A 27,985-nucleotide genomic window follows, 5' to 3' on the forward strand; every position below is an offset into this window, starting at 1 on the left:
CGGCTGGCTTCATTCCTGGATAAATAAAGGTTTATTACTTTGTTATAGGCCTATTTTATTTATGAGGAGAAACCATTCAGTTCTGTTACATATGGGAAGAAAGACTCCAATATATCCAATATAAGAGGGCTCTACATTGTTTCGTTTTATTTTTCATAAAAGGAAAGTATGGAGATTAATAATTTTTGTATGATTGTAAGTAACATAGCAGTATGCATACTCTACGTTTACATCAATGTGATATTTGTGTAATCTATAAAGAATGTCAATCTAATGTCCTGATGAATCGAATAAAGTGAAGTGATGTGAAAGCACCCAGAACGACGAGGCCCTTCTAGACAACACAGTTTACCTTGAAAATGTAATAATATGTGGAAAAAGTAGAATATAATGTTTTTCCAGTCAGAGAAAAAACGTTCCCGTGTGTGAGTTTCGAGACGCGACGCGTCCTTTTTTACCAGTAGTTGCCTTATTACACTAGATGGCGCCACTTCGACGCGACCTGCCAATCCATTACCGCTCTCCAACAGTTCCCACATCATCGTATGTAGGCAAAAATACGCTACTCCTCATAAATCATTCAAATAAGAATAACTATGCAAAATATCTTGGATAAATTACGACCTCAATTTTTGGAGGATTGCGTATCCGATGACCAAGCAAGGCTATACTCTACGTTTCGTTAAAAGTGTAGGCCTACCTCTTCTTCCAGGGAACCAACGTTCCCCTATGGCCGTGTGAACCAAGCGTATGTTCCAACTCATCCTCACTCCGACGATTCCGACGTCCTATTTAATCATTCCGTCTCTACTCTCTACCATCACAAACACATGAATGAAGAAAAAGTAGCCTAATCTATAGACTGTCTGTGTAAAACAGCATTTAAACCCTATTCTTATAATAGTCATCCGCCTACCGGTACATCCATGATGCAACCCTGTGGTTCTCCAACTAGTTTTACTAATGTACCACCCTAAAATATTTTTTTCTAATAAACCTCATTTAAAATGTTATGCATTAATTGGAAATATTAACACAACTTGAATGTATTATTCAGATGTAATTACTTGTATTAAGGTGGATTTTTTTATTTTTTATCATGGCCAATATTAACCCGACCAATAACAAATGCAGCTCTCTTCAAAGTACTCCTTAGGGGCACACGCACGCCCGTTTGCGAAACACCGAATTCTAACCCGAAACCACACTAGCCACGTCCGTCCACTAGATGGCGCCAGTGGACGGGATTTGCCCTCTCTGGTATGCGCCTACTAGCCGACTAGATGGAAAAATGAATACGTGACATTCCATCATACGACTCTCCAGCACCAGTTTCGCCGTAAACGTGAGTATACAATACTTCTACTAAAAATCTTTAAAACGTGAACATCTCCACAAAACATCTGGGCTACTAACTAACCCCACAGTGTTAGCTCTCGGTTGTGCTAATTCATATCCAATGAGACCACGCCCTGTCCAGACCGGAGTAGTGTTGACCGTCCTGCGAGCGCTAGCACCACTAGCATATATGCGGGGCGACACACGCTTTGCACCGCATTGCCACCCTGTTAGTCGGCGCTTCGGACAGGCTTAGCGGACGGGAATAGCCACGGGGAGGATGTAGTCAACTCTTTGAATGAAGTGCGGTGAGTTACCACGGCGTGCTCTATTGCAGGCGCGTAACCAGCGATACGGAGGGCTAAAGGCTAATGCTAACCCTGCTAGCCGTCACCTGCTGGGCTGGCTGCCGTGTCGCTGCTAACTAACGGCGTGTGTGTGTGTGTGTGTTGATCGCTGTTACAGTGGACCATGATGGACAGTCCGAGGAGCGTGATTATGAAGGACAAAGAGTCGGAGACGGACGCCTCTGGCGCGTCGTCGTCGGCGGCGACACAAGGAACCCGCGAGCCGAGCAGCGACGGTGCCTCCGTGAAGCACCCCGGGCTGTCGTCGCTGTCACCCGGGAAGCTGAGACCAGGCAGCGGGGAGGACGACGGGGGAGAGTCCAAACTGTTCGCCAAAGGACTTGCAACGACGTCCCTACTTCAGATCGCCATCAGAAACGGTATTTACCAGAACCAGGTGGCCAACGCGTACGGTGGCATGGCTAAAAGTGTCAACATGCCCGCTGTCAAGTCGGGGGGGAATGCCTACAGCAGCCTCGCGTCGGGCAGCAGCAGTAGCAGCAATGCAGCCGCTCCCCCAGTCAACCCTTTGCTGAACAGGAGACGGCGAAAGCACAAGCGTAACCTCTCCCTGGGCGCCCCGCCGACCGCCGGGCAGCCCGCGGCGGCTTCGGCGGAGACGGCGGCCACAGCGGCTCCTTCTAGCTCCCCGCTGAACACTCTCAGCCTCGACAGAAAGACCTTCCTACGGCAGAAGCAGTCCAAGCAGCTCCAGGTGTCGGACAAGGCGTGGGTGAAAGCGGACCCACAGCGGGGTTGCGTCCACGTCCACGACTGGCTGACCCCCTCCTACCCGAGGCCCGTGCTCTGCACGACTGACACCACGGCCCGAGAGATCTTCACCCAGCTGGAGGAAGGCAAAGCCGGGACGATAGTGCGGATGAACCGCAAAACGGGCGCGCAGGTGGACTTGAACGGAAACTGCAACGACAGCAGCCACGGACAGAGCGACGACAGGCAGAGTTCGTGTGAAAGCCTAGACGTCGTCAAGAAAACGCAGTATGTTCCAGTCCCCAAGTCGGAGACCGAGTCCGCCCTGGAAGCCACAGACCCGGCCCAGTGCTACCCAGACACCAAGTTCTCCTGCTGCCTGTTCTCGGACAGCATGCCCAGCGACCCCTCCTCCGAGGTGTACCTCAGCGACAGCCTCAGCCTGGGCATCGACGTGGAGCCCGTCGCCATGGACGACCGCTACGGGCTGTACTCGGGCTCCGACGTGGAGACCAGCAGCACCTGCGAGGACTTCAGCTCCTGCGGGCCCCACGGAAGCGAGCCGTGCGACTCCCCCGGTGAGGCCCCGGGGGGCGGGGGCGCGGGCCCCGACGGCCTGGGCGAGGCCGGCCCGTACGCAGACAGTCCCACGGAGGGGCCCGACCCGTTCGAGAGCTCCTCGGACGACGTGGAGACCACCTCGACCTCGTCCCCACCGACGCGCCCGGGCGGCTGCGTGGCGGCGGGGGCGGCGGTGGCGGGGGGGGGCCCGGGCGCCGGCCGGCCGGGCCCCGCGGGCGCCGCCGAAGACGGGCCGTCCGCGAGGTCACTGGAGGACTGCGCCGACGCCTCCTCCACCATGGGTGGGGGAGCGGAGAGCAGGCCCGACACCCCCCCGGACTTCAGCGCGCTCTGCTCCAAGTTCAGCTCCAGCTCGCAGGCCCGGCCGCTGGGCGGCGGCAGCGCCGCTCCCCCGCCGGACCTGGAGCTTCCGGGGCAGGGCGCCGGGTGGCCCGAGTCCGTCGGGCAGCTCCCTGCCCCGGGCATGTACATGCAGGTGCACGGGGGCTCAGTCTGGAGGCTGGAGGACGAGGAGAGGCCCCTGAAGCTGCTCAACGAGTACCTCACCAACCTGGGCTTCGAGGACCCGGCGCGCGTCCAGGAGGAGGGCATGAACCATGAGATTGGCTGCCTGATACGCTTTTACTTTGGTGAGTAGTGCTTTTACTTTGGTGAGTGGAAATCTCTCTGGTCTTCGAGTTGCATGCGCAGTGTTCGGGGACGCAGGGATGTTGTTTGTCCCTGAATCCTCCACCTGAGATGAATGAGAATGGGTGTGAAGATAATTTTTCATATTTCATAACCCGTTGTGATGACAGTAAAACAAGCTCCTCTGGGTTAGATTAGTTCCAGGGAGGGCCAGTAATAAGTATACATGAGGACGATAATCATCATCCAGTCATCAGGTACTAAGAACTCATGATGCACACACACACACACACACACACACACACACACACACACACACACACACACACACACACACACACACACACACACACACACACACACACACACACACACACACACACACACACACCCTTGAAGGACATACTGTACATTACCATGATGTACACACACACTTCTCTGAGCAGACGCTATCCCCAAGAGTCTTGTGTCATCGATGGGTTTGTCACAGGATACTAGGATTGAGAAACATCATCTTTATTCCTGTATATTACCTCCTGGCTGTTTCTTAAGCTTGGCCTGTCTCTCTTCTCTCTTGTGTCTTTGTTGTTTTTGTTATTAGCATGATACACAGTTTTCCCCCAGATCCACCTCACCGAAAACTAAACCTAACCATGTCAAACGTAAAACCATGAAAAGGCAAATCTTACCATTACTATCCTAAATGGAACACCCAAACTTGCTTATTTTCTTAAAACTTCATGCTTCATGGGAAATAACCACCAGATATGTCTCAGCACACACACACACACACACACACACACACACACACACACACACACACACACACACACACACACACACACACACACACACACACACACACACACACACACACACACACACACACACACACACCCCCTCTCTCTGCTCATTCATGGGAGCTCCCATTGTGTTGGGTCAGTGGGTCTGCGATGAATGGTCCTGCTGGAACAGTGTGGATGTTGTGGTCACCCGGAGCCTCTCTCTCCGCCCCCCTGCCTGTTCCCCAGCACAGGTAGACCCATCTGGAGGTAGCAAGCGGGCCTCACTGGCCTTCCCGACAGAGCGGCGCGTTGGAAGCCCTAGGATGTTATTGTTGTTGTTGTTGTAGATGTGTGTGGTGTTTTCAAAGATGGTTAGTGCTTGTTGTTATTGGTGGTGTGTTGGCCGTAGACAAACAGACTTAGGCCAGGGTAAGAGGATGTAGCCGCTCACAGGTCACTTGGGATTAAAACCCCTGGGAATTATTTTTGACCCTTTTTTCTTTTTTTCTTTTTTACGTCAACAAAGCCAGTGTAACAACGAGTTATAGATACCAATGCACTTTATTTATTTACTGATGGACAAACGGCAAATACAAATACATTTTTTTCTGGTTTTTAATGATTCTGCTTTGTTGTCAAATGGAGCAAGCAATTCTAAGTATTGTAAAAACTCACGCTCACTATTAATGGTGTATTAGTGGTGCCCACACCACTCAACCTACATACAAGAACACTTTAACGCCATGACCAGCATGGTATGCCCTTCCCTACTGTAAACAGCCTCTCTAGCTATCAACAGTCAACACTAAATACATAGACCCCAGTAAAGCCAGAGGGAAGATAAAAGCATTAGCATATTAATAGGATTCAAAATGATGACCGCACAAGCCTTGCATGTTTACTGTGTGGCTAAACAATTATATACTAACAAAAACATTATTTATCATAATGACTGGATCAAACATCTATTTCAAACAAGGCCGCTTCACCATTAGTCGTTAATATCGTGTCATTATTGCATATGACAACCGGTAACTTTTTCTCTGAAACACAAAGCTTCACCCTGGCATGGATGTAGACGTTTAACCCGAGACTGAGTCAGCAGTATCCCCATGCCCAATGTCTATGAGCGTGTATTGGTGCACACACACACACACGCACGCACGCGCGCACGCACACACACTGTCTCTCTCAAACGTGCACAGTGCTGACAGCGAAGGACCGGCGACCTCAGTGGAACTCAGGTTTCACCTCCTCTGTAATTCTGATGCACCAGAGACGAGAGGAGGAGGAGGAGGAGGAGGAGGAGCAGCAGCAGACTCTTCTCTACTGCTCTGCTCCTCTCTACTCCTCAAGGTCACCAGCAGTTTGTTGCCTTCTGCCAGTTCCTTAAACTATATCTCCTCAGCCGGGCGTGGGCGTGGGGGTAACATACCCTATTAGCCGGTGGTGTGCTTGCGTGTGCGTGCCGTGGTCGCTAGGCAGCTGTAGCCGCAGCCAGGGCTGTGGTTTCAGAGCAGAGCCCAAAATTTGAAAAGAGGAAACGGAGAATAGGCGGTGTTTTTTATATCGCACGCTACCAGCACCAATGCAATTCCAGAGTCAGCAGCTGGTGAAATGTGACGGCAGCCGTCTTTGGTGAAACGCAGGTTGGGCGGGAGAATTCTGGAGGCGGGGTTATTTCCGATGCAATCGCTGGGTCATCCGGTCGCAAGATTCCTCGAGCAAGGTCACTGACCTCCAGCAAAAAGTATTTGTTGGAGTGAGATTGTGTGTCTGACTGTGTATGGGTCAATGTTGTGTCTAAAATGTGAAGCTCTTTGAGTAGTCTTAATGGCTAGGTAAATTCAGGTCATATAATTGTTTGCAGTCAATGTTGCTTATTGGCAAAAACCAAAGTGGGCATCGCCTCGGGGCGTGTCAAGGACAAGAGAGAGTGGCCGGAAGGGCTTTTTTAAACAACAGACAGGAAATGGTCATTTGGGAGACAGGATGTTGAGTCATGGCAGTGGAACAGAGCTGGAGGCCGGGGGTCGTGGATGTCATGTGTGTAGTAGCGCTACAGCTGTCTTACGTCTGATCCGAACCACCCAGGAAAATGGTGGAGGGGGAGACAGGATCCATATTGCCCTCCGTTGTTTAGATTGAACCAGACGCAGCGGACCACGGTCAGAGAGCGATGGCCTTGTGTGCCATTTCAGCAGCGTTGTTGTGGGAAACCCCTTGGACTGTGCGTTGTGTCGGTCTTCTGCTGAGGTCTGTGCGTATTTGAACCTCCAAAATCGAAAGCAGTAAAAGAAAAACATAAAAAAAAAAAAAAATCACTGCCTAGTAAAATATAGTTAAATATAAAACACAAGAGAGAAAAAGCACTACCAAATGGTGCAGTGGATGAAATGAAGGACTCATGGTCCGGAGAAGGGGGAACAGAGTGGGAGAAGGATTTGAACAATCACGGTCCTGGGCACTGAGTGCTCAGAGTGTACCAAGAGCTGAGGACAGCGGAGGAGAATATGCTAATGAGCGCCCAACACTGTGAGGGCCCTTTGTGCGCCGATGACATCACACACACCCTCTTCATGAGGACGAGGAGGAGGGCCTTCGCGTCGCGAGGTGCCGCCGGTAGCTTGGATCGCTTCGCTAACGTGTGCGTTCGTCCTCCTGTCATGCATGTTCTGGAGGATGAGGGATGAACTAATTGATTTGAAGAGTTAATTATCTTCACTGGTGAGAGCCCAGTAGCAGCCTCAGGCCTGGGCTAGAGGAGGAGGAGGAGGAGGCGGCGGCGGCGGCGGCGGCGGCGGCGGCGGCGAGCTGGCTGTGGGTCTCGTAAGGCGTTGCGTAACGACAAGCTAATCTGATCCGAGATCCTTTCAACTGGCTCAGAATGTTCCTCGTCTGCTCCCGCCGTGGGAGTAGACGAGGCAAGTGGCGTGTTTATGCTCAGCCCGCTCAGACCCGCTGAGAACAGCAGGAGAACAAAGGCACCCAGAGTTATTCCATTTGTTTGGATTTAAGCTGTTAGTCACCCCGGCGTAGGCTGACTGCACTCTGTTTCAAGGGCTCCCCGTGTATCTAGCGTTTATCCTGCAGATCCTCTTGTGGATCTGCAGGATAAAGTGATTCTCCTTTAGATTCACATCATTAAGGAGCAAGTAGGGGGCTGGAGCATCTCGCCGGGGTGAACTGCGTGCTGTGTACCAAGTACACTACCCTTCCCAGCACTCTTACATGCCAAGCAACCATCACCCCACCAAGCCGTCTACACACAAAGCACCCTAATAGGCATAGCAACATGACACGTACCCTACCATGCACGTTTTGAAGGTAGGAGGAAACCCATACTGACAACTAGGACTGGGCGATATTGCCTGGTCCCTTTTTATTCTCTTTATATTCTTATTGCCTGGTAACATTTAATTTACTTCTCCTCCCTTTAATACAGCACTTAGAATACACAAGGATTTATATATATATGTATAACCGAAATCCCAGGAGAAATCTAGTCTAGTCCTATCACGATATATATTTTAAAGATATATCACCCAGTCCTACGAAGAACATAATCCGGCCTCAACAAGGCCCCAGGCTGATTTCGACCTCGGACCTTGTGTGATGAATCTCTCCCTTTCTTTCGCTCTTTCTCACTCCCACTCTCACTCTCTCTCTCTCTCTGTCTCGCTGTCTCTCGCTCTCTGACTCCCTGGTTACACTGTGTTTACAGCCAAGCCCGCCATGCTGTGCGTAGCCAGCAAGGGGTTAATAAAACAAATCACGCCCCGCTGACTACACACCCTCGTTCACTCTCCCTGTGAGCCCTCAGGCGGGTAGGACTCACTTATATAACCACTGCGCTGGGAGAGAGGAGGGAAGTGTGTGTGTGTGTGTGTGTGTGTGTGTGTGTGTGTGTGTGTGTGTGTGTGTGTGTGTGTGTGTGTGTGTGTGTGTGTGTGTGTGTGTGTGTGTGTGTGTGTGTGTGTGTGTGTGTGTGTGTGTGTGTGTGTGTGTGTCCTTTTATTCCAAAAAGGTGGACATCCATTCTGAAGCGCCTATAAATAACTTCCTGTATGAGGCAAAAAGACCATTGTTAAAATGAAGTCTCTGTTCATGTTGGCCACAAGTAAACATCTTGATTTATGTGTGAGTTACACACACGTCTCTCTCTCTCTCTCTCTCTCTCTCTCTCTCTCTCTCTCTCTCTCTCTCTCTCTCTCTCTCTCTCTCTCTCTCATCACTGTCTCTCTTTTGTCACACACTCATCATATCACGGTCTCTCCTCCCCTCTCTCTCTCCTCCCCTCTCTCTCTTTACCTCACTCTGTCTCTCATCTCCCCTCTCTCTCAATTCAATACAATTTAGCATAACTTCACTGATGGTACATAAACACTTGCAGTGACATGGCAGTTAAACATCTCCCCCCCTCTCCTCCCCCCCCCCCCCCCCCCCTCTCCTCCCCCCAGGTAAGCCACGGAGCGTGGGAGGGTGGGAGCGCGTGCAGCTCTCTGGGGTCTTCAACGTGAGGAAGGGGAAGCTGGCGCTGCCGGTGAACCGTTGGTCCAAGCGGCAGGTCACCCTGAGCGGCACCTGCCTCATCGTCTCCTCCGTCAAGCACGCGCACACCGGCAAGATGCACATCCTGCCTCTGATTGGTGGAAAGGTGCGTGTGAGCATCGCCGTGTCCGGGGCAGATTGGGAGCCACGACGGGGCCACCCGCTGTGGAAGGATGACTTTTTCATTAGTCTGACGAGAGAGAGAAAAAAAAAAGGAAAGAGTTTCCATAGATTTGTTTATTTTATTTTATTTTATAGTTTTCCTTTCATCATTCTTTCATTATGAACCGAAAATGCATATACATTATTTATGATGTATATATTTATACTAGTATATAAATCGTTTATGTATTTACAATCATTACTAGAGCAAGTACGAATGGTTTATGATGGGAAGAGCATCCTTATGCTAGTGTCCTAGCGTAAGGATGAAGAAAAGTTTTGATTTGAAACATTCAAGTTTCTCATAAACTTGCACGAATAAGGCTTTGAAAGCAAGTTAGAGGGCTTGCATAATCTGAGGTTGTTTTTTTTTCTTACATCTGACATCCTAAAATTAAACCGTTGAAGGCGACAATGTTTTTCTCGCAGACAAACCGTACCATCTGTCTTCCTTTGCCGTCTGCAAATAGAAAGCCGTCTTCGGTACTGTAGGTTACCGTGGGTGATGTAGACTTTGGATAAGTGTGTGTGTGTGTGTGTGTGTGTGTGATCATGAGTACCTGTGTTTGAGGTCTGACAGGCTCTTGTTTGGTTTTGCATCAGAAGAGTTGCTTCGTTCGAGGATAGGCTTGACAGGTGGATGTTTGGTGTGTGTGTGTGTGTCTTGTGATCTGATAAAAAGCTGCTTTTGACAGATTTAATGGGGCTGATGTTTTTGTATCCGTTGAGAAAGGTGTCTTCAAACATCATTTTCCTTTCAATTCTTCACTGACTTTGTTTTTGACAAGGAGTGGGTGGTGGAGGGAGAACGGGGGGGGGGGTCTTCACTGTATAAGTTATTCTCAAACTGAAAGGAAAAGATTAATTGTTGAGGAGAGGTTTTACATGCTGATGTTTTGTTTTCGATCAGAAAGGTATCTTCATTGTGTGTGTGTGTGTGTGTGTGTGTGTGTGTGTGTGTGTGTGTGTGCGTGTGCGTGTGCGTGCGGTCCAGGTGGAGGAGGTGCGGAGACACAGCCACTGCCTGGCGTTCAGCTCCGCCGGTCCCCAGAACCAGACGTACTATGTCAGTTACGACTCGTACACCGAGCACCTCCGCTGGCACCGCAGCGCAGCCAAGGTAGACACAAAAGGACTCCTCCTTCCTTGATATATATATATGGTCGTGGACGATGTGTCAAACACACACACTCGATATGCGAAGCACTGTGAAAGTCTTGTGAGGCGTGCATAAAATTGCAATTTATTGTTCTTATATGGCATACATTACTATTTACTCTGCATAATAAAGTGTGTGTGTGTGTGTGTGTGTGTGTGTGTGTGTGTGTGTGTGTGTGTGTGTGTGTGTGTGTGTGTGTGTGTGTGTGTGTGTGTGTGTGTGTGTGTGTGTGTGTGTGTGTGTGTCAGATCGCGTCCCAGAGGGTGAGCTCCGTGGACCTGTCGTGCTGCAGCCTGGAGGAGTTGCCGCCCGCTCTCTTCTACAGCCAGGACCTCACGCACCTCAACCTCAAACACAACTTCATGTCCCCACACAGGGGCCTGGGGGCCCTCACCAGGTTAGTACCCCTGCCCAGAGTCCCGGGTATACCCCCCCTCCATACCCCCCCTCCCCCCGCGGACCCTAGATCTACCCCTCACACACACGGCTCTCTCTCTCTCTCTCTCACACGCTCCTTTTAACACACACACACACACACACACACACACACACACACACACACACACACACACACACACACACACACACACACACACACACACACACACACACACACACACACACACTTCCCAAACCCTAATCCTTGGTCCCTGGGTTGACCTCTACCACACAGGCACAAACATTCTCCCTCTCACACACACACACACACACAGTGTTTACACAACAAGACATGTGTGTGCAGGGCCCCCCAGCTTGATTTGTTAGTTTGTTTCTCTGTGGCCCCTCCTCCTCCTGTTTCTATGGCGTTAGGGTCAGAGGTCAATGTTGTTTTGCAGCACCACCACTCCAAATTACCTCTCTGTGATAGCTTCAGGAATTCATCCAAGATAACATCAGATCATCGCTCTCTCTCTCTCTCTATATCTATATATATGTGTGTGTGTGTGTGTGTGTGTGTGTGTGTGTGTGTGTGTGTGTGTGTGTGTGTGTGTGTGTGTGTGTGTGTGTGTGTGTGTGTGTGTGTGTGTGTGTGTGTGTGTGTGTTAGGGGTTCTCTAAGGACCAGGCAGGGGTTATACAGTGAGTTCATCCAAGATAACACTAGAGACACTAATCAGCCCTCTCTCTATGGTAAAGCACCCTACAGTCTGTCCTGGCGTAGCGATGCCGCGACATGCTGCACCCCAGGGTGGGACGGGGAGACGCCACCGCCTGTTGTCAGCTTGTTGTTCAGCGACTTGTTTGTTTGTTTGTTAGTATTCTGCCTACGCTATAAACGCTTGTCTTTCTCCCCGGGATTAATCTACCATATGGGGTTTTCCGGAACACCAAGAATCCTATTATAAAGGGATGTGCCAGCCCAGAAGTTTTTTGTGACGGCAGTAAGTCGGAGGGATTAGCCCTCGGCGGCAGTACTGACTGTTGGCACCGCGGCGCTTTCCAGCTCTCCTGTTTTTTACCTCTGTCGAGCAGCTCTGAATGTTTTACCGTCGCATTTGAGTCAGGTCGGGGAGCACTGCTGGGAGACGGAGACGGAGACGGAGCCTGGGCAACAAAACAATAAATTATCGTATCGTGATAGACTCAGATCAATATCAATATAAAACATGTTCAATATATATATATCGATATAAGAGACTGGAGACTTAAAATGATCAATAGTTATCTATCGATCAATATGATCAAGTTATATCGTGATAAGTCTTTCAGCCATATCGCCCAGGCCTAGTTGGAGGTGAGCAACTGGCCCTGCCTGTAGCCACCTTAGCTGCTGTCTCTATCTCCCTTAGCTGCTGTCTCTATCTCCCTTAGCTGCTGTCTCTATCCCCCTTAGCTGCTGTCTCTATCCCCCTTAGCTGCTGTCTCTATCCCCCTTAGCTGCTGTCTCTATCCCCCTTAGCTGCTGTCTCTATCCCCCTTAGCTGCTGTCTCTATCCCCCTTAGCTGCTGTCTCTATCCCCCTTAGCTGCTGTCTCTATCCCCCTTAGCTGCTGTCTCTATCTCCCTTAGCTGCTGTCTCTATCCCCCTTAGCTGCTGTCTCTATCCCCCTTAGCTGCAGTCTCTATCCCCCTTAGCTGCTGTCTCTATCTCCCTTAGGGCTTGTCTGTAGCCCCCTTAGTGCTTGTCTGTAGCCCCCTTAGAGCTTGTCTGTAGCCCCCTTAGTGCTTGTCTGTAGCCCCCTTAGTGCTTGTCTGTAGCCCCCTTAGAGCTTGTCTGTAGCCCCCTTAGAGCTTGTCTGTAGCCCCCTTAGTGCTTGTCTGTAGCCCCCTTAGAGCTTGTCTGTAGCCCCCTTAGAGCTTGTCTGTAGCCCCCTTAGTGCTTGTCTGTAGCCCCCTTAGTGCTTGTCTGTAGCCCCCTTAGAGCTTGTCTGTAGCCCCCTTAGAGCTTGTCTGTAGCCCCCTTAGTGCTTGTCTGTAGCCCCCTTAGTGCTTGTCTGTAGCCCCCTTAGAGCTTGTCTGTAGCCCCCTTAGAGCTTGTCTGTAGCCCCCTTAGTGCTTGTCTGTAGCCCCCTTAGAGCTTGTCTGTAGCCCCCTTAGTGCTTGTCTGTAGCCCCCTTAGTGCTTGTCTGTAGCCCCCTTAGGGCTTGTCTGTAGCCCAAGAGCCCCTCTGAGCTGTGCCCGCCGCCCCAGTCGTCAGTTGTCTGTAGCCCCCCCGGTAGCTCCTCCCTGTATCCTCTTGTTTTTTGCCCCCCTGGTTCCCCGCAGCCCAGAGCCTGGGGGGCGCTGTGTGCTGTGGGTGGTGGTGGTGGTGGTGGTGGTGGTGGTGGTGGTGGGCTGCCCTGCTCCTGATGGGAGTGGGGAGATCCGCTCCCATTGTTCCTCTATAAACAGTCGCTTCCCAGAGCTCCGCTTCCAGGAATGCGTGTTGTTTTTGCCGGCGGCGCGCTAACCACGGCCCAGCGTCAGTAGGCAGAGGTGGGGCCGGAACGGCCGGCCGGCCACCCCCCTTTGGGTCCTCCGTCAACCACACTACAATGAGTTAGACACACACTGACGCACACACAAAGGCAGGCAGGCAGGCACCGGCACATACACACACACACACACACACACACACACAAACATGCATAGGCAAACACTTGCATAGTCATGCGTGGAATGCATGCTTCCACTACTTCAAAACCCTTCAACTTTTTTTGTAAACATTGGTCGTAAAGTAATGTGGAATGTGTTATTTCCTAATCTCGGAAAAGGAGTTCTCCTCTGCTTATCAGACCGGAATAATGCAAACACAAATGTTTAGATAGTACATCATTTAACAGCCCTGACCTCTCCTGTCAGTTTTTACCTTTTGCCTGGTCTCGCTCTGCTCTTTCTGTGTTTTTGTCTCTGCCTGTCCCGGTCTGTGGTCGTCTTAACCATCATTTCATATTTCTTCCCTCCGTATTGTATCGTGTTTCACCTCTAAATAACTTCCTCGATGCTAGTTTTGTCTCCAACTGTATTTTCCTCTGCGCTGTCGGTCATATATCTTGTGGACACCTGAGTTTAACATCAGATTATCCAGTCATAAATCCTCCCTCATGCCTCTTCCTTTAATTCTTTATTTCCCTTCTCTCTCTCTCTCCCACCATATATCTGTCTTTCCACTCACATCCATTGCCCTGTACCTCTTCTGTTATCGTTGCCCTTCTCTTTCTCTCTTGCACCATATGTATCTATATCTCCCTCTTGCTTTCTCTCTCTTACTCGTATTAAATTGTTTCGCCCTTTACTCCATCTCTTTGCCACTGTATATCTCTCATCCCATTGCCCCTTCGGTTTCTCTCTTCCTCCCTTCTCTCTCTCTGTCTCTCTTCCTCCCCCTCCTCTCTCTCTCTCTTCCTCCCCCTCCTCTCTCTCTGTCTCTTCCTCCCCCTCCTCTCTCTCTGCCACTGTACCTCCCCCTCTCACCTCCCTGCTCCCCCTCCTCCTCCCCTCTCTCCAGGTTCTGTAAGCTGCGTAGCCTGACTCTGTCCAACAACAGGCTGTGTGAGTTCCCCGTGGCGCTGTGCGACATGTCCTCGCTGACGGAGATCAACCTATCAGGGAACTTCCTGTCTTCCCTGCCCCCGGCAGTCGGAACCATGCACAAGTGAGTTGACCCCCCCCCCCCCCCCCCCCCCCGCCGTCTCCACCATCCTCAACGAGCCAGCCCTGACATGAACCCCACCCACCCTCACACTCATCCTCGTCATCACACCCACCCTTCACCTTTGCCTCACCTTCATCTCCCACCCACCCCCCGTCACACCCGCTGTCCCCTTTACCCTTCAATGTCACCCCCCCACCGTGTCGGCCCCCCACCCCGTCCTCTATCATCACCACCACCACCACCACCCCACACATAAACCCCATTCCCCCGCCGTTCCTCTAACCGCCACACTCACTGTCACCCCCACCCTCATCTGCCCCCCTCAACTCCTTATGTCACAGTCACTTGGCATTGGATCGGAGTGTCACACACACACACGAGACGATCCAGGGACGGGTGGAAACAACTCGCCTCACATAAAAATAATTTGGACATTTTGGAATGCCGTTGACAGACTCAGTTCAGCGCATCAGAATTTGATACCGTGCAGTAGTCACATGTGCCCATGTGCTGGCATCAGCAACGTTTGAAACCCTCGTAAGTCACTGGGTGGGGGTGGATGGGGCTGTGGGGGGCGGGTGGTGGGGGTGGTAACGTTTCCAGGCAAATCCTCTCTAATCCGGTTGGCTCGTAAAGGCGGATCGGACATCTCCAGGGTTCTCTGCTTACGCATCCCCAATGACATTATCACCCACAGCAGTGTAGTGATCCTCTCTGTCATGAGACTCTAATCTCACTGCCACTGTCGCATCCAGAAGAACACTCAACTGCCCCTATTTTACCACCAGGTGACGTGTTGATTAGCGATCGATCGCTTACAACCCATGTCAAATTAGACCAATCGAGGACCTCACACGTGAGGGTAAATCTGAAATAGCTTCGAATGGCAAAACAACGTCCCACCTCAGATACGCACTACAGAGCCGGGCTGTGCCTTAGCTCAGCAGAATCATCACAAAGCATCTGCGCGTACCGACAGACTGACAGAGAAGATTTCCGTGCACAGCAGGGTGCGTTGCATCCGAAGACGTATGTTCACTCCGTTTGTCTTCTGGCTGTCTACTTAAAAAAAGCTTCTGGGTAATAAAATCATAAAGAGTAAATGTTAGGGGATAAACTGCGGGTAGAAGGTGTGTTTGCGCTGTGTCTCTGGCGTTTCAATCACTGCAGATAAATGATCTGTGGTTGGGGAGAGGTTGGCTGTCCACCAGTGGGCTGCATTGACTCTGCAGCAGTTTTTCTTCCTCGTAGTCATAGTGCAAAGTCATAGCTGGAGTGTCCTTGTCGGCAAGGGGATACAGTTGTTGTGACGTGATATCTGCATCCAACGGATAAATAAACACATGCTTAGCAGTGTATTTATGTGTTATTATAAAAGTAGAAGGAATTCTAAGTATAAGTTCATAAATATTACTTTTAGTAGAGCTATAGTAGGTATTGTATTACTTTAGTATAGCTATTATATATACACACAGTTCGACCAAATGTGTTTAATTATCTTATCGCCACTATGTAAATGGTTATACTATTTCCTTAATGTAATTAACCAACTATGAGATGATGTTGTCCACACTCCAAATGAGGGAGGAAATACATTTTAATGTAACATAATTGAGTGTTGAAATGAAATGAAATGCAACACTCGACACATCGACACCCAAAACATACTCAAGATAAACCAGGCCCCTAACTCTCCGGACGTGTGTCCCCCCCCCCCAGCCTGCAGACTCTGCTCCTGGACGGGAACTTCCTGAGCTCCCTGCCCGTGGAGCTGGGCTCCCTGGAGGCTCTGGTCTACCTGGGCCTCTCCTTCAACCGCTTCCACTGCATCCCCCCGGTGCTGGAGAAGTTCAAGGGGCTGGAGCGGCTCTGTCTGGCCGGGAACAAGCTCTCCCTGCTGGACTTGTCCGCGCTGCAGTGGCTGCCCGCGCGACACGTCGACCTAAGGTACCACTTTGATTCAGCTCTGCTCCGTGATTCAATACCCCCATTAGCGCGTTGGGGGTGGCACCTTGGCTGTTTGATGTGTGATGTTTAGAGCCGTTTGACCCCGGGTCCGGCGGGGAGTTTTACGTTTGATGTCTAGAGCTATTTGAATTCGTGTCTGCGTCTGAGGTTCGGCGACGCTTAAAGAGCTGATTATGGCCCCACGTTCACGCAACGCAAGGGGGTTACGGACCCCCTCACGTCCTCGCGGACCCTCCACCCTCCCTCCACCGCCAGGGCCTGACGTGCGGCTCCTCCCAAAAATTGTAACCTTCCGTCGAGGCGACGCAGGCCGCAAGGGTGCTGTGATTGTGATTGGTCCGCTCACTAAAACCCGACGCAGGACCATAAAGGTTCACGACTGCGTCGAAGCGGTCTGTGTGGTTGTTGCGTTGACGTGAACGTGGAAACCATAATCAGCCGAATAAACATGAAACATCCTAAACTTGTTATGTTTAGGATATTTGAGTCTTGTTATTCCCACCTATTGCTCATTATGATTAATAGCTAAGCATAATGCCACGATTAATAGCGAGTCATAATGAGAATAGTACTGCTGCTTCTACCACGCTGCTATCACTCGTACTGTCTCTACTACGACTATAATTACATCAGCTACATCTCGTATCCCCCCCGGGTTCAACCAAAGCTCTGTCTCTTGTGTGTGGGGCCGTGGTCCAACAGGTTGAACCGGCTGCAGAGCGTGGTGGTGGGGGAGGCGGGGGCGCTGGCCCACGTCACCCAGCTGGACGTGAGGGACGCCGGGCTGGAGGAGCTGGACCTCCGGCCCCTCTCCAGCCTGGAGCTCCTGCGCTGCGACCGCAACAGCCTGGCCCGGCTCAGGGTCAGCGGCCACGCCCTCAAGGCCCTGCACGCGGCCAACAACGGTACGTGGGCCGCGTGCCCCGGCTGATGGGGACGCGTGGAAACCGGAGGGCCTGCCGCTTCGATCCTTGGTGTTTTTTTTTGGCAAAATAAATTGCTGGTTTGCTTTGTGAATAGAGTCCGTTATAACTCGCATATGAATAGTCGGGTCAGAGCAGTACAACTATATTATGAATTTCATACTGGATCATTGAATCATTTCTGCTTGTCACGATGGAACAAAACCCGTCATAGTACCTGATCTGTATCTCTTTCCAACCAGAATAGCGCCATACAAACCTTGAGTTCTCCCATCAACGCAAGCACTTGACATTTTCTCGACGTCTGATTGAGTTACAAATCTTCCGTCCACAACCTTGCGAGGAAACCCTTGCTCAGCACTTTAGCCAAGCACAGCCGGCTGTGGTTGCGTCACTCTTTTCTTCTTTCTGTTGGCGCGTGCCATCTGGGCCTATAAACCGGGGCTTTACATGGCCTAACGCTGTGCCTGCTGTGATCCGCATATGTCGCCCTAACTCCTGTATTCTGCCGGGCAGAGCTGAAGCAGCTGGAGGTGGAGCCCGTGCCAGAGAGTCTGACCGCCCTGGATCTGTCCCGGTATGACAACGCCCAGCTATTTATAATGACGACCTATTTACTGTAGACGTCCACTTCTCCCTGCGCTACAAACTGCTGGCCCTAACTGTGTGTGTGTGTGTGTGTGTGTGTGTGTGTGTGTGTGTGTGTGTGTGTGTGTGTGTGTGTGTGTGTGTGTGTGTGTGTGTGTGTGTGTGTGTGTGTGTGTGTGTGTGTGTGTGTGTTTGGGGACTGGGTGTTTGGGTTTGATTGTGTGACCTGTGTCTGTTTGTATATGGATGTGTGTATGTTCGAATGGGGCGTGTGTGTTTGGGGGGGTCTGTCTGTGTGTGTGTGTCTTCTAGGAACAAGCTGGACAGTATTCCTGGATGGGTGATTGGTTGCAGCAGACTGGAGGTGTTGGATATCAATCACAACTATGTCACCGAGCTGCCCTTACAGTAAGCTACATACACACACAAACCGCCCCCCAAAACACACACACACACACACACACACACACACACACACACACACACACACACACACACACACACACACACACACACACACACACACACACACACACGTCCTATATACAACATAAGATTCATCAATTAATTTCTTAAGTACTTGAAAAACCCAAGTGAGAACCTTGTGTGAATATACAGTGTACACCGTCTAGAGGGCATTTGACACAGCCGAAGGGTCGTGGGTTCAATCCCCGACATTGCAATCTACCTGAAAGCATCCTTGAACAAGGTGCCCGGCCCCCCACACACAACCTTTACATATTGAACTGTCTAGGGGGCTTGTGCATCAGAATGCATCATGGGAGGTTTTGTTGGCGATACTCCAAGCCATTTTGAGAGTTGTAGTAATGTTAAAGCCCAAATAAATGTAAATACCGTATTCCAGGCTTATCAAAATTTTTCTTTTGCCCAATGTCTTTGTCTCATGACAAATATTTGTACGATTTAATTACCAAACAATGTCCAAAACACCATAACCACAAACATAACAACTATCATCACAATCCTCCTATGCTTTCAAAATGGTCGTTGCGATTTCACGTTGCCGTGTACAAGCCCTATATTCCCTATAAGTTGTCTCAGACTTCCCCAGCGGTCGCGAGCCGATTCTCTCTTTAAACGAAAGACGCACACAAGACACACACACACACACACACGTGTGTGATTAACGCCGGTGCGGGCGGTAATGTCCTAAGTGTTCGCTCTAAGTGTGCACGCCTGTCTCGCTTTCACTAATGGGCCTCGGCGGTGGGGGCCTGACACTTGATCTGCAGCGCCCGCCCTGAGGCGGTGTTTGTCTGGGTGTGTAAATAGTACCAAGGTGATATCGCTCTCATGGCATCGGCGAGTGTGCTCAGAGGGAGCCCTTAAAGGTTATTCTCCCCCCCAACCCAACCCAACCCGACCCCACGCAATTTGTTTGTGTTCCCCAAGGTTCCTGTGCAGCAGCAGCCTGAGGAAGCTCCTGATTGGCTGGAACCGCCTGAGCTCCCTCGCCGATAGGCTGGAGCGATGCCAGCTGGAGGTGCTGGACGTGCAACACAACCAGCTGACGGAGCTCCCCCACAACCTGTTCATCAAAGCACTGAGGTGGACGCCGCGTTCACCGGGCCCTTTCCCTTTCTCTTTCTCTTTCTGTTTGTTCCTTATTACGTTCATTCTTACTTTCTGTCGGTTTCTTTTTTCCTTCATTCTTTATTTCTTTCTTTATTTTTGTTTAATCTTTCCTTTCTTTGCCTCATTCATTCTTTTCTTTCTCTCCTTGTCCTCAATAAACACTTACGTATTGCTGACATACTTTCTAACCCCGGGTTGTCTTTTCTATCACAGCCTGCGTTACCTGAACGCGTCAGCCAATAAGCTGGAGAGCGTCCCGCCGGCGACCCAATCGGAGGAGAGCCTAAGCACACTCCAGGAGCTCTACCTGACCAATAACAGCCTGACGGACAAGTGTGTGCCTTTGCTAGCGGGACACACCCACCTCAGGGTGCTCCATCTCGCTTTCAACCAGCTGCAGACATTCGCTGCCAGGTACACCTCCACCTGATCCCGTCCATTTCCCCCTGGGGAAACGTGAAGTGCTCCATCTATCTATCTGTCTGCGTATTGATCTGTCTTTAACATGAGCGACAAGATGCTGAGCGAAATGAGCAAAGAAATGAATTGGCAGGTTTCAAAATACAGGCATTTGTATTCCTTTGCAAAGTTTACAATTAAGAGGTGAGAATCTGTCATTGTCTCGTTTGTATCGATTCACAATTTTGTACGCAAAATGTTCTTGATTGTGGTGGAAAAAATGACGGCGGGGGTTTGAAATACTGCCAACATGGGAAAACTCAATTCTATTTTGTATCACTTTTCCATGCTGGGGTAAAGCTTCAGCTGATGACATGAATAATGCTTAATGAACACGAACATACTTAATTAATACCTATTGTGTCCCATTTCCTATCATTACCATCATAATGAGTTCCTCCCTGTCTCCCAGTCCTAGTATCATGTATTTAATTACATCTAATGTGATAACCTAACGATGCAATCCTCTTCTCCTCTCCACTCCCTCCTCCCTCTTCCAACCCACTTTCCCCTCATCCTTCTCCCCATTCCTCCTTCCTCTCCACCTCCTCCTGCTCCCGTTCCTCCTCACCCTGCCTCGCCTACTCCCTCCGCAACCTGATCCTCCCCTTCTTCTCCTCTTCTTCCTGCTCCTCCTCCTTTCCACCCTGCTGCTCCTCCTCTCCCCTTCTTCTCCTCTTCTTCCTGCTCCTTCTCCTTTCCACCCTCCTCCTCCTCTCCCCTTCTTCTCCTTTCCTCACTCCCTTCCCTCCCCCACATCCTCCTGCTCCTCCTCCTTTCCACCCTCCTCCTCCTCTCCCCTTCTTCTCCTCTCCTCCCCTCCCTCCCACCACCTCCTCCCCGCTCCTCCTCCTCCTTTCCACCCTCCTCCTCCTCCCCTCCCTCCCACCACCTCCTCCCCGCTCCTCCTCCTTTCCACCCTCCTCCTCCTCTCCCCTCCTCCTCCCTCCTCTCCTCCCCTCCCTCCCTCCCACCACCTCCTCCCCGCTCCTCCTCCTCTCCCCTCTCCTCTCCTCCCCTCCCACCACCTCCTCCTCTCCCCTCCTCCTTTCCACCCTCCTCCTCCTCCTCCTCCTCCTCCTCCCTCCTCTCCTCCCCTCCCTCCCACCACCACCTCCTCCCCGCTCCTCCTCCCCCTGCAGTAAGCTGGCAGGCCTGGAGCAGCTGGAGGAGCTGGAGCTGAGCGGGAACCGCCTGCGAGCCGTGCCCACCACCATCCTGAGCTGCAGGCGTCTCCACACGCTGGCCGCTCACTCCAACTGCATCACCGTCTTCCCCGAGGTCCTCCATCTCCCCGAGATCAAGGTATCACACACACACACACACACACACACACACACACACACACACACACACACACACACACACACACACACACACACACACACACACACACACACACACACACACACACACACACACACACACACACACACACACACACACCACGCAGCTACACAACGCACACACTTGTCTCTTTCCTCTGTGTCTATCGTTTTCATAAAGAATGTGGCTATATGAGTACGTAAGTAAAAAAAAAAAAACTTTATTTGTGTAGGCAAGGCAACTTTATTTATATAGCACTTTTCATACACAAGGCAGACTCAAAGTGCTTCACATATAAACATTGTCATACAATAATAGAAAATGATAGATAAGTAAAAAGTAAAATAGATAGAAAATAAAGGCAAAGTTAAAAAAAAAAACATTTTAGAAAGGCACCTTTCATACAGGGATTGCAGTTCAAAGTGCTTTACATAGCAGATCAGGAAAAAAAGTAAAAAAAGAAGTGTGTGCATTTTAAAGGTGCGATGTCATGCCACGGCACCTTTAAGGACATCGGAACCTGTCCATCTGATACGCCTAGTTTTCACTGGATCACAGTAAAAACAGTACTGAGTTAAAATATGAGCTAAAATATGAGCTGCAATAAGCTTACAGATGTCTCTGTCCCCCTGTCCCTCTCTGCCGCAGTGTGTGGATGTGAGCTGCAATGAGATAACGGAGGTCTCCCTACCAGAGAGTCTGCCTGCCAAGCTGCAGGAGCTGGACCTGACGGGCAACCCCCGTCTCACCCTGGACCACAAGAGCCTGGAGCTGCTCAAGTAGGAACACGCACGCACACACACGCACACACATACGCACACGCACGCACGCACACACACACACGCGCGCATACACTCATACGCACGCACGCACGCACACGCGCATACACTCATACGCACGCACGCACTCATACGCACACACACACACACGCACTCATACGCACACACGTGCGCATACACTCATACGCGCACACGCACGCACACACACACACGCACTTATACGCACGCACGCACACACACACACGCACTCATACGCACGCACGCACACACACACACGCACGCACACACACAAACTCATACACGCACGCATGCACACACACACGCGCGCATACACTCATATGCACGCACGCATGCACACGCGCACTCATTCGCACACACACGCACTCATACGGACACACACACACACGAGCACGCACACACTGTCCTTTATACACGAGCAAGACACTCACAAACTATACTGCACTAAAACTACTGTACACAACTATTGTACACATAACATGTCATAACGTTTGATTTAACATACAATAAACAAGGACTCCCTCTGCTATTCCTCTTCTCTCCCTCTTTCGCTCTCTCTCCTCTCAGTAATATCAGGTGCTTCAGGGTGGACCCCAGCCCATCCGCCCCGGGGGCCAGCGAGGGGCCCGGGGTCCCTGCTGTCTGGAGCCACGGCTACACAGAGGCCTCGGGGGTCAAGAACAAGTCAGTGAAACGTCTTCCATTGTTCCATTGCCATTGTCGTTTTTTTATGAATTGACGCTCTTATACTCAGAGAATGGAATGCACGTGTTCTTTTTATGAAGTGGAACGGTTCTTATTCTGTGCGTTTTTTTTAAACTTCGAGCCTCGCTCGTACAAAACACCCGAACCTCGCGACGCTCGAGTGAACGATGCCGCGGTTTATCGTAGCAACACAACGTGGCGCTGAACCTCGCCTAAACCCTGGTGTTTATTTTAGGCTCAAAGGATGTTGGTGCACTGCTGTCTTAGCTGCTAGGCTGCGTGTTTGTCTGTGAGCTGACAGGCTGCGTGACTTGTTTGTTTGCCGACAGACTGTTTATTTGTGCTCTAACATGGTGTGTGTGTGTGTGTGTGTGTTTTCATTGGCAGGCTGTGCGTAGCGGCCCTCGCGCTGGACAGTTTCTGCGGGAGCCGCGAGGCGCTGTACGGCGTGTTCGACGGCGAGAGGAACGTGGAAGTGCCTTACCTGCTGCAGTGCACCATGGGAGACGTGCTGGCCGAGGAGCTCCACAAGAGCCGAGAGAGACGGGAGAACTACATGACCAACACCTTCCTCACCATGCAGAGGTACACGCCGCCGCCGCCGTGCTGCCCCTCGTTCACGCCCTGGCACCTTCTAGCGGCGTCCTTTTGTGAACGGACACAAGCGTAGACGTGTCCGTTCACAAAAGGGCTCATGACGCAAGATTCTAAGACGCTGTGTGTCTGTGTGTCCTGGCTGCGTGTGTGTTCCCCTTAAGTGTTCGAGACTTGGCTGAGCCAAGCCCCCCCCAGATGAACATGAAAGGGTCTGCTTTATGATCTGAAAGGACAATTCCGGTATTTTGAACATTGAGCCCCCTTTCTGTTTTGTCTAGGTTGAAATAGAGTGGTTGATGCCGAAATTGACACTCCATTATTGTGTGTGTGTGTGTGTGTGTGTGTGTGTGTGTGTGTGTGTGTGTGTGTGTGTGTGTGTGTGTGTGTGTGTGTGTGTGTGTGTGTGTGTGTGTGTGTGTGTGTGTGTGTGTGTGTGTGTGTGTGTGAACGTGTGTTATTGTGTGTACGTTGCTCTGTGTTATTGTGTGTGTGTTGTGTTGCTGCATGTTTGTGACATGTCCCGCCTCCCCCCGCAGGAAACTGGGCACGGCGGGCCAGCGTCTGGGCGGTTCGGCGGCGCTGTGTCACATCCGCCACGAGGCCCCGCCCCCCTCGGAGCGCGGCGGCGGCGGCGGCTGCCTCACCCTGACGGCGGCCAACGTGGGGAAGTGCTGCGCCGTGCTGTGTCGCGCCGGGCGCGCCCTGCCGCTGTCCGTCACGCACAGCGTCCGCGAGGAGGAGGAGCTACGCCGCGTGCGCACGCACAACGCCATCGTCACCGAGGTACGGGCCGCTGGAGGCGGGGCCACGGCTACAGCGGCTAGGATGGGTTTGAACCACAAAATGTGGTTCAAATGTCGTCGTTCTGTAGCGGACTCGTCAGCTCACTGGACTCCTATTGATCTCGTTGAGGGATCTGTGTTAGACTAGTTAGTGTCCGGGTTAAATAGTCCAGTGAAGAATCTGGTGCTTGAAGAGTGTAGTTGAATATAGTGGTATGCTGAAGGAGTCAAATATAATATTATGGCAGCGATTTAAGATTAGTTGTTCAACTGATTAGTCGAGCCACAGAAAATTCAACTAATATTGATGAATCATTTCTGAATCATTCATCTGTTTAAAGTAATTTATCAAGTACAAATTAAAAACTGTTGTGTGTTGCCAGATAGAACAGGCACATTTAAAGAGCCATTGAACCCAAAACCAATTCATTTTTGCTTTAAACGTGGTCATTTGTTTTATACGCTCGTAAACATAGTAATCTATGCCATTTTATCACTGTTACTGAAAGAAATCCCCAATTTAGAGAGAAAAAAAGAGGTAAAATCGTCAGACTACCTTTTCAGGCGCGGTGTGTGTGTGTGTGGACATCTGGCTCACTAACACTATAAAAACCAATAGACGGATGGTCTACGAAAATAATCTTAAACTGCAGCCCTTTGTTAATGAAGCGAAACGATATAGTGCAGCGTATCGGGTCCGGGAGAAATGTCGTCCTGCAAGATTTGCTGAATATCATCACGCTGCAGCTACGTGACGAGATGAACGCTCTCGTGGGTGAACGCTCTGTGGTGTGACTCCTCCTTGTGTCCCCCGCCCCCCCGCCCACCCCAACCCCCGCAGGACAACAAGGTGAACGGCGTGACCGACTCCACGCGCATCATGGGCTACTCCTTCCTGTGCCCCGCCGTGACGCCGCGGCCGCACGTCTCCGCCGTGACCCTCACGCCGCACGACGAGTTCTTCCTGCTGGGCAGCCGGGGCCTGTGGGACACGCTGTCGCCCGGCGAGGCGGTGGAGGCGGTGCGCAGCGTGCCCGACTCCCTCGCCGCCGCCAAGAAGCTGGTGACGCTGGCGCAGAGCTACGGCTGCCCGCTGAGCGCCAGCGCCGTGGTGGTGCAGCTCAGCATCACCGACGACTGCTGCAGCTTCTGCGAGCCTCAGCCGCCGCCGCCGACGCCGGGCAGCCCCGGTCTGGGCGCGCACCACCAGCAGCACCAGCAGCAGCAGCAGCAGCAGCACCACCACCACCCGTACCCGCTCGGCGAGGGGTCCCTGCCCCTCCTGCCGCCCGCCCCCGCGCCCTCCTCCGGCACGGTGAGCGAGCTGAGCAGCGAGTTCAGCACCTCGGAGATGAGCAGCGAGGTGGGCTCCACCGCGTCCTCCGAGGACCCCCCCCCGGGCCCGCCCCACACCCCGCTGGCCGGGGGCGGGGGAGGAGGCGGAGGCGGAGGAGGAGGAGGAGGCGGGGCGTCTTCGGGGCGCAGCCGTGGCGTGCGCGGCGGCGGGGACTTCCAGCGGCAGTACTCGGGGGCGCTGTCGGACAACGGGCTGGACAGCGAGGACGAGGAGCCCATCGTCGGCGTGTTCTCCAACGGCAGCCGCGTGGAGGTGGAGGCGGACGTGCACCGCCTGCACAGCTGGGAGCACGCCGCCGCCGCCGCCGCACGATCTGCCAATCTCCCACCCGCCGCCGCCGGCACCGCCGCACACCCCCAGAGCCCCGCCCGGGGGCCTTCCTCCGCCCCAGCCTCCCCGTCACCCTCCCCGTCTCTGGCGCCGGCGCCGCCGCCGGCGCCGTCTCAACCCGAGACGGACCCCGTCCCTCCTCCCCCTCCTCCTCCCCCCTCCTCCTGCGGCCCCGGGGCCGAGGGGGCGTGGTCGGGCACGCTGGGTCGCCGGCCGCGCCCCAACGGCTCGGTGGCGTGCCAGGGGCGGAGCCAAGATCTGATAGAGGTGGCGGCGGACGCTCCCGCCAAGAAGGGCGGGTACTTCAACGCCCCCGCCCAACCGGACCCCGACGACCAGCTCATCATCCCCCCGGAGCTGGAGGAGGAGGTCCGGCAGATTATCCAGCAGCAGCAACAACAACAACAACAACAGCAGCAGCAGCAGCAGCAGCAGCAGCAGCAGCAGCAACAACAACAACAACAACAACAACAACAACAACAACTTCAGCAGCAGCAGCAACAGAATCATCCACAACAAGCACACAGCTTCCAGAAGCCCGCTGACTACTTTGTCACGCCACTCTGACTGGCCGGAGCCTCTTCCCCAGGAAGCCCCGACCCACTGCTGGCACGGACAGAGCACAGCCCCTCTCCAGAAGCCCCCCCTGCCATCCCATCCAGCCCCGCCCTCCTCCTCCTCCATCCGACTGACTGCGCCCACTTCCCCAGGAGTCCCAGCCCCCCTCCCCCCCTCTCAACAGGACACACCCCTTTCCCCTAGAAGCCCCCCCCCCCCCCCTTGCCAGCAGAGTGCTGTGGCCACGCCTCCCATGTGCCTCCCGTTAGGGGTGAAGCTAGTGCTAACTCTCCAGCGTCAGGAAACACCATGCAATTTTATATCCCCCTTTTTTCCTGCATTAATACTCACTTATTATAGGGTTAACTTAATGTCATTATGATTTTTTTTTTTTTTTTTTATCATATTGTATTATTGGATGAATGCAGCACTAGTTTGAATGCTTTTTACCAGTTTGTTCTATTTGAGGCCTAAAGGGTTAAACGGTACGGTTTGGACGTGGACCGCACTGTTGTTCCCAAGCGCTTTGGGCGGACATTTAGTTAAGTTGCGGAGGGACAGCCTTTTGAGGTTGGTCAAGAGTTAGTAAAAAGAGATCAAAAGATACTTAGACTAACTCCTAGGAGTTGCATATACTCACGAGTGACCTAGTCACTGAAGTGTTAACTAATATTCTCTGAGAGAAAAGCTGATTTATTTTAGGTGAAGTATCGAAGGCGGTTTGGGGAGATGTTACTAAGCATTAACTGCTGAATGAATGTTTTGTTTTTGGAGCAGTGTTACGCAGACTTTGTGAAACATGGAGACAGAAAAAAAAACCCGCACAAGAAGAGAGCTACTTTTGCTAGATAATAAATCTATGTTTTCAAATAAACAAAATAAGTTTGTTTTATCTGTGTTTGAAGTGTTTTTGCACCATACACTAAGGAGGCACTCACGCTCATCCAGCAAGTAAACCATGATGTCACTTTTTCCTCACATTCATCATTTCAGAAGAACTTGCGGTGTCAGTGGTGGTGATGTCATCTCAAGCGCGGTGCCTGGCATACCTTGAACGTGGAACACAGGCGCCCCCTGTAGGCGAACAGTAGGCGTGCACTTACTCGCGGAAGGTGGAGTTTGTTTGTATAACCTATCACGATTACAACACTCAAGAATTCAAGTGTATTTGTAGAGACCATAATCAGAATTAAATACGGAAAGAGATTACGTTTATTTATTGTTTATCAGTCTTAAAGAGTTCAAGTTTGTTTTAACACTCCTTATCGGTTACTTGCAATGGATGAAATGTGACAGCTTATGAAACAGGCTTTATTTATTTGTTTTGTTAAGGGAAGTTTGCCCTGACGAGAAAGATGTGTTTCATACTGTATTTAAATGGTAGACTTAAATTAGTATTTTAGACTTATAGTATTTTATTAATATCATGTAGGCTACATACATTATAATAAAAATTATAGAACTTAAAAAAAACATTAAAAAAACATTAATTACAAAACCCTATGATGAAACAACATACGCTTAAAAATGGATGAGGCACTAGATGCAATTAACATTCACACATCATTTAGGAATCATTAAAAAGTAAACACTTAAAATAAGATCTCAGGTCAGATTAGTGCCGGGTGACATCACAGTGACCGGCATTGGTCCAGATACACAT

General features: G+C 51.4%; 1 protein-coding gene across 2 annotated transcripts; it reads left to right on the top strand.

Moving 5' to 3' along the window:
* Positions 1-1,510: 1,510 nt before the first annotated feature.
* LOC311352948 (PH domain leucine-rich repeat protein phosphatase 1-like) lies at positions 1,511-27,214 on the top strand. 2 transcript variants are annotated; one of them, XM_084472781.1, is made up of 18 exons: positions 1,511-1,646; positions 1,804-3,607; positions 8,851-9,047; positions 10,098-10,223; positions 10,511-10,659; positions 14,190-14,336; positions 16,056-16,283; positions 17,007-17,209; positions 17,744-17,804; positions 18,128-18,223; positions 19,229-19,384; positions 19,625-19,825; positions 21,013-21,175; positions 21,845-21,975; positions 22,561-22,677; positions 23,086-23,283; positions 23,832-24,078; positions 24,919-27,214. In XM_084472781.1, the coding sequence occupies exons 2-18, from the start codon at positions 1,810-1,812 to the stop codon at positions 26,329-26,331; spliced, it is 5,631 nt and encodes a 1,876-aa protein (XP_084328907.1). In that variant the 5' UTR covers positions 1,511-1,646; positions 1,804-1,809; the 3' UTR covers positions 26,332-27,214. The 2 variants fall into 2 exon arrangements, with proteins under 2 accessions (XP_084328907.1, XP_084328908.1); XM_084472782.1 differs by lacking the exon at positions 1,511-1,646 and having other exon boundaries at positions 1,660-3,607.
* The last annotated feature ends 771 nt before the right edge of the window (positions 27,215-27,985 follow it).

This window comes from Micromesistius poutassou, assembly GCF_964030765.1.
Source record: "Micromesistius poutassou genome assembly, chromosome: 9".
In the NCBI taxonomy this organism is placed as follows: domain Eukaryota; kingdom Metazoa; phylum Chordata; class Actinopteri; order Gadiformes; family Gadidae; genus Micromesistius; species Micromesistius poutassou.

Coding starts and splice junctions, on each gene's coding strand:
- LOC311352948 (XM_084472781.1), top strand. CDS start 1,810: ATGATGGACAGTCCGAGGAGCGTGATTATGAAGGACAAAGAGTCGGAG. Junction 3,608..8,850: donor CCTGATACGCTTTTACTTTG/GTGAGTAGTGCT, acceptor TCCTCCCCCCAG/GTAAGCCACGGAGCGTGGGA. Junction 10,660..14,189: donor GGCCTGGGGGCCCTCACCAG/GTTAGTACCCCT, acceptor CCCTCTCTCCAG/GTTCTGTAAGCTGCGTAGCC.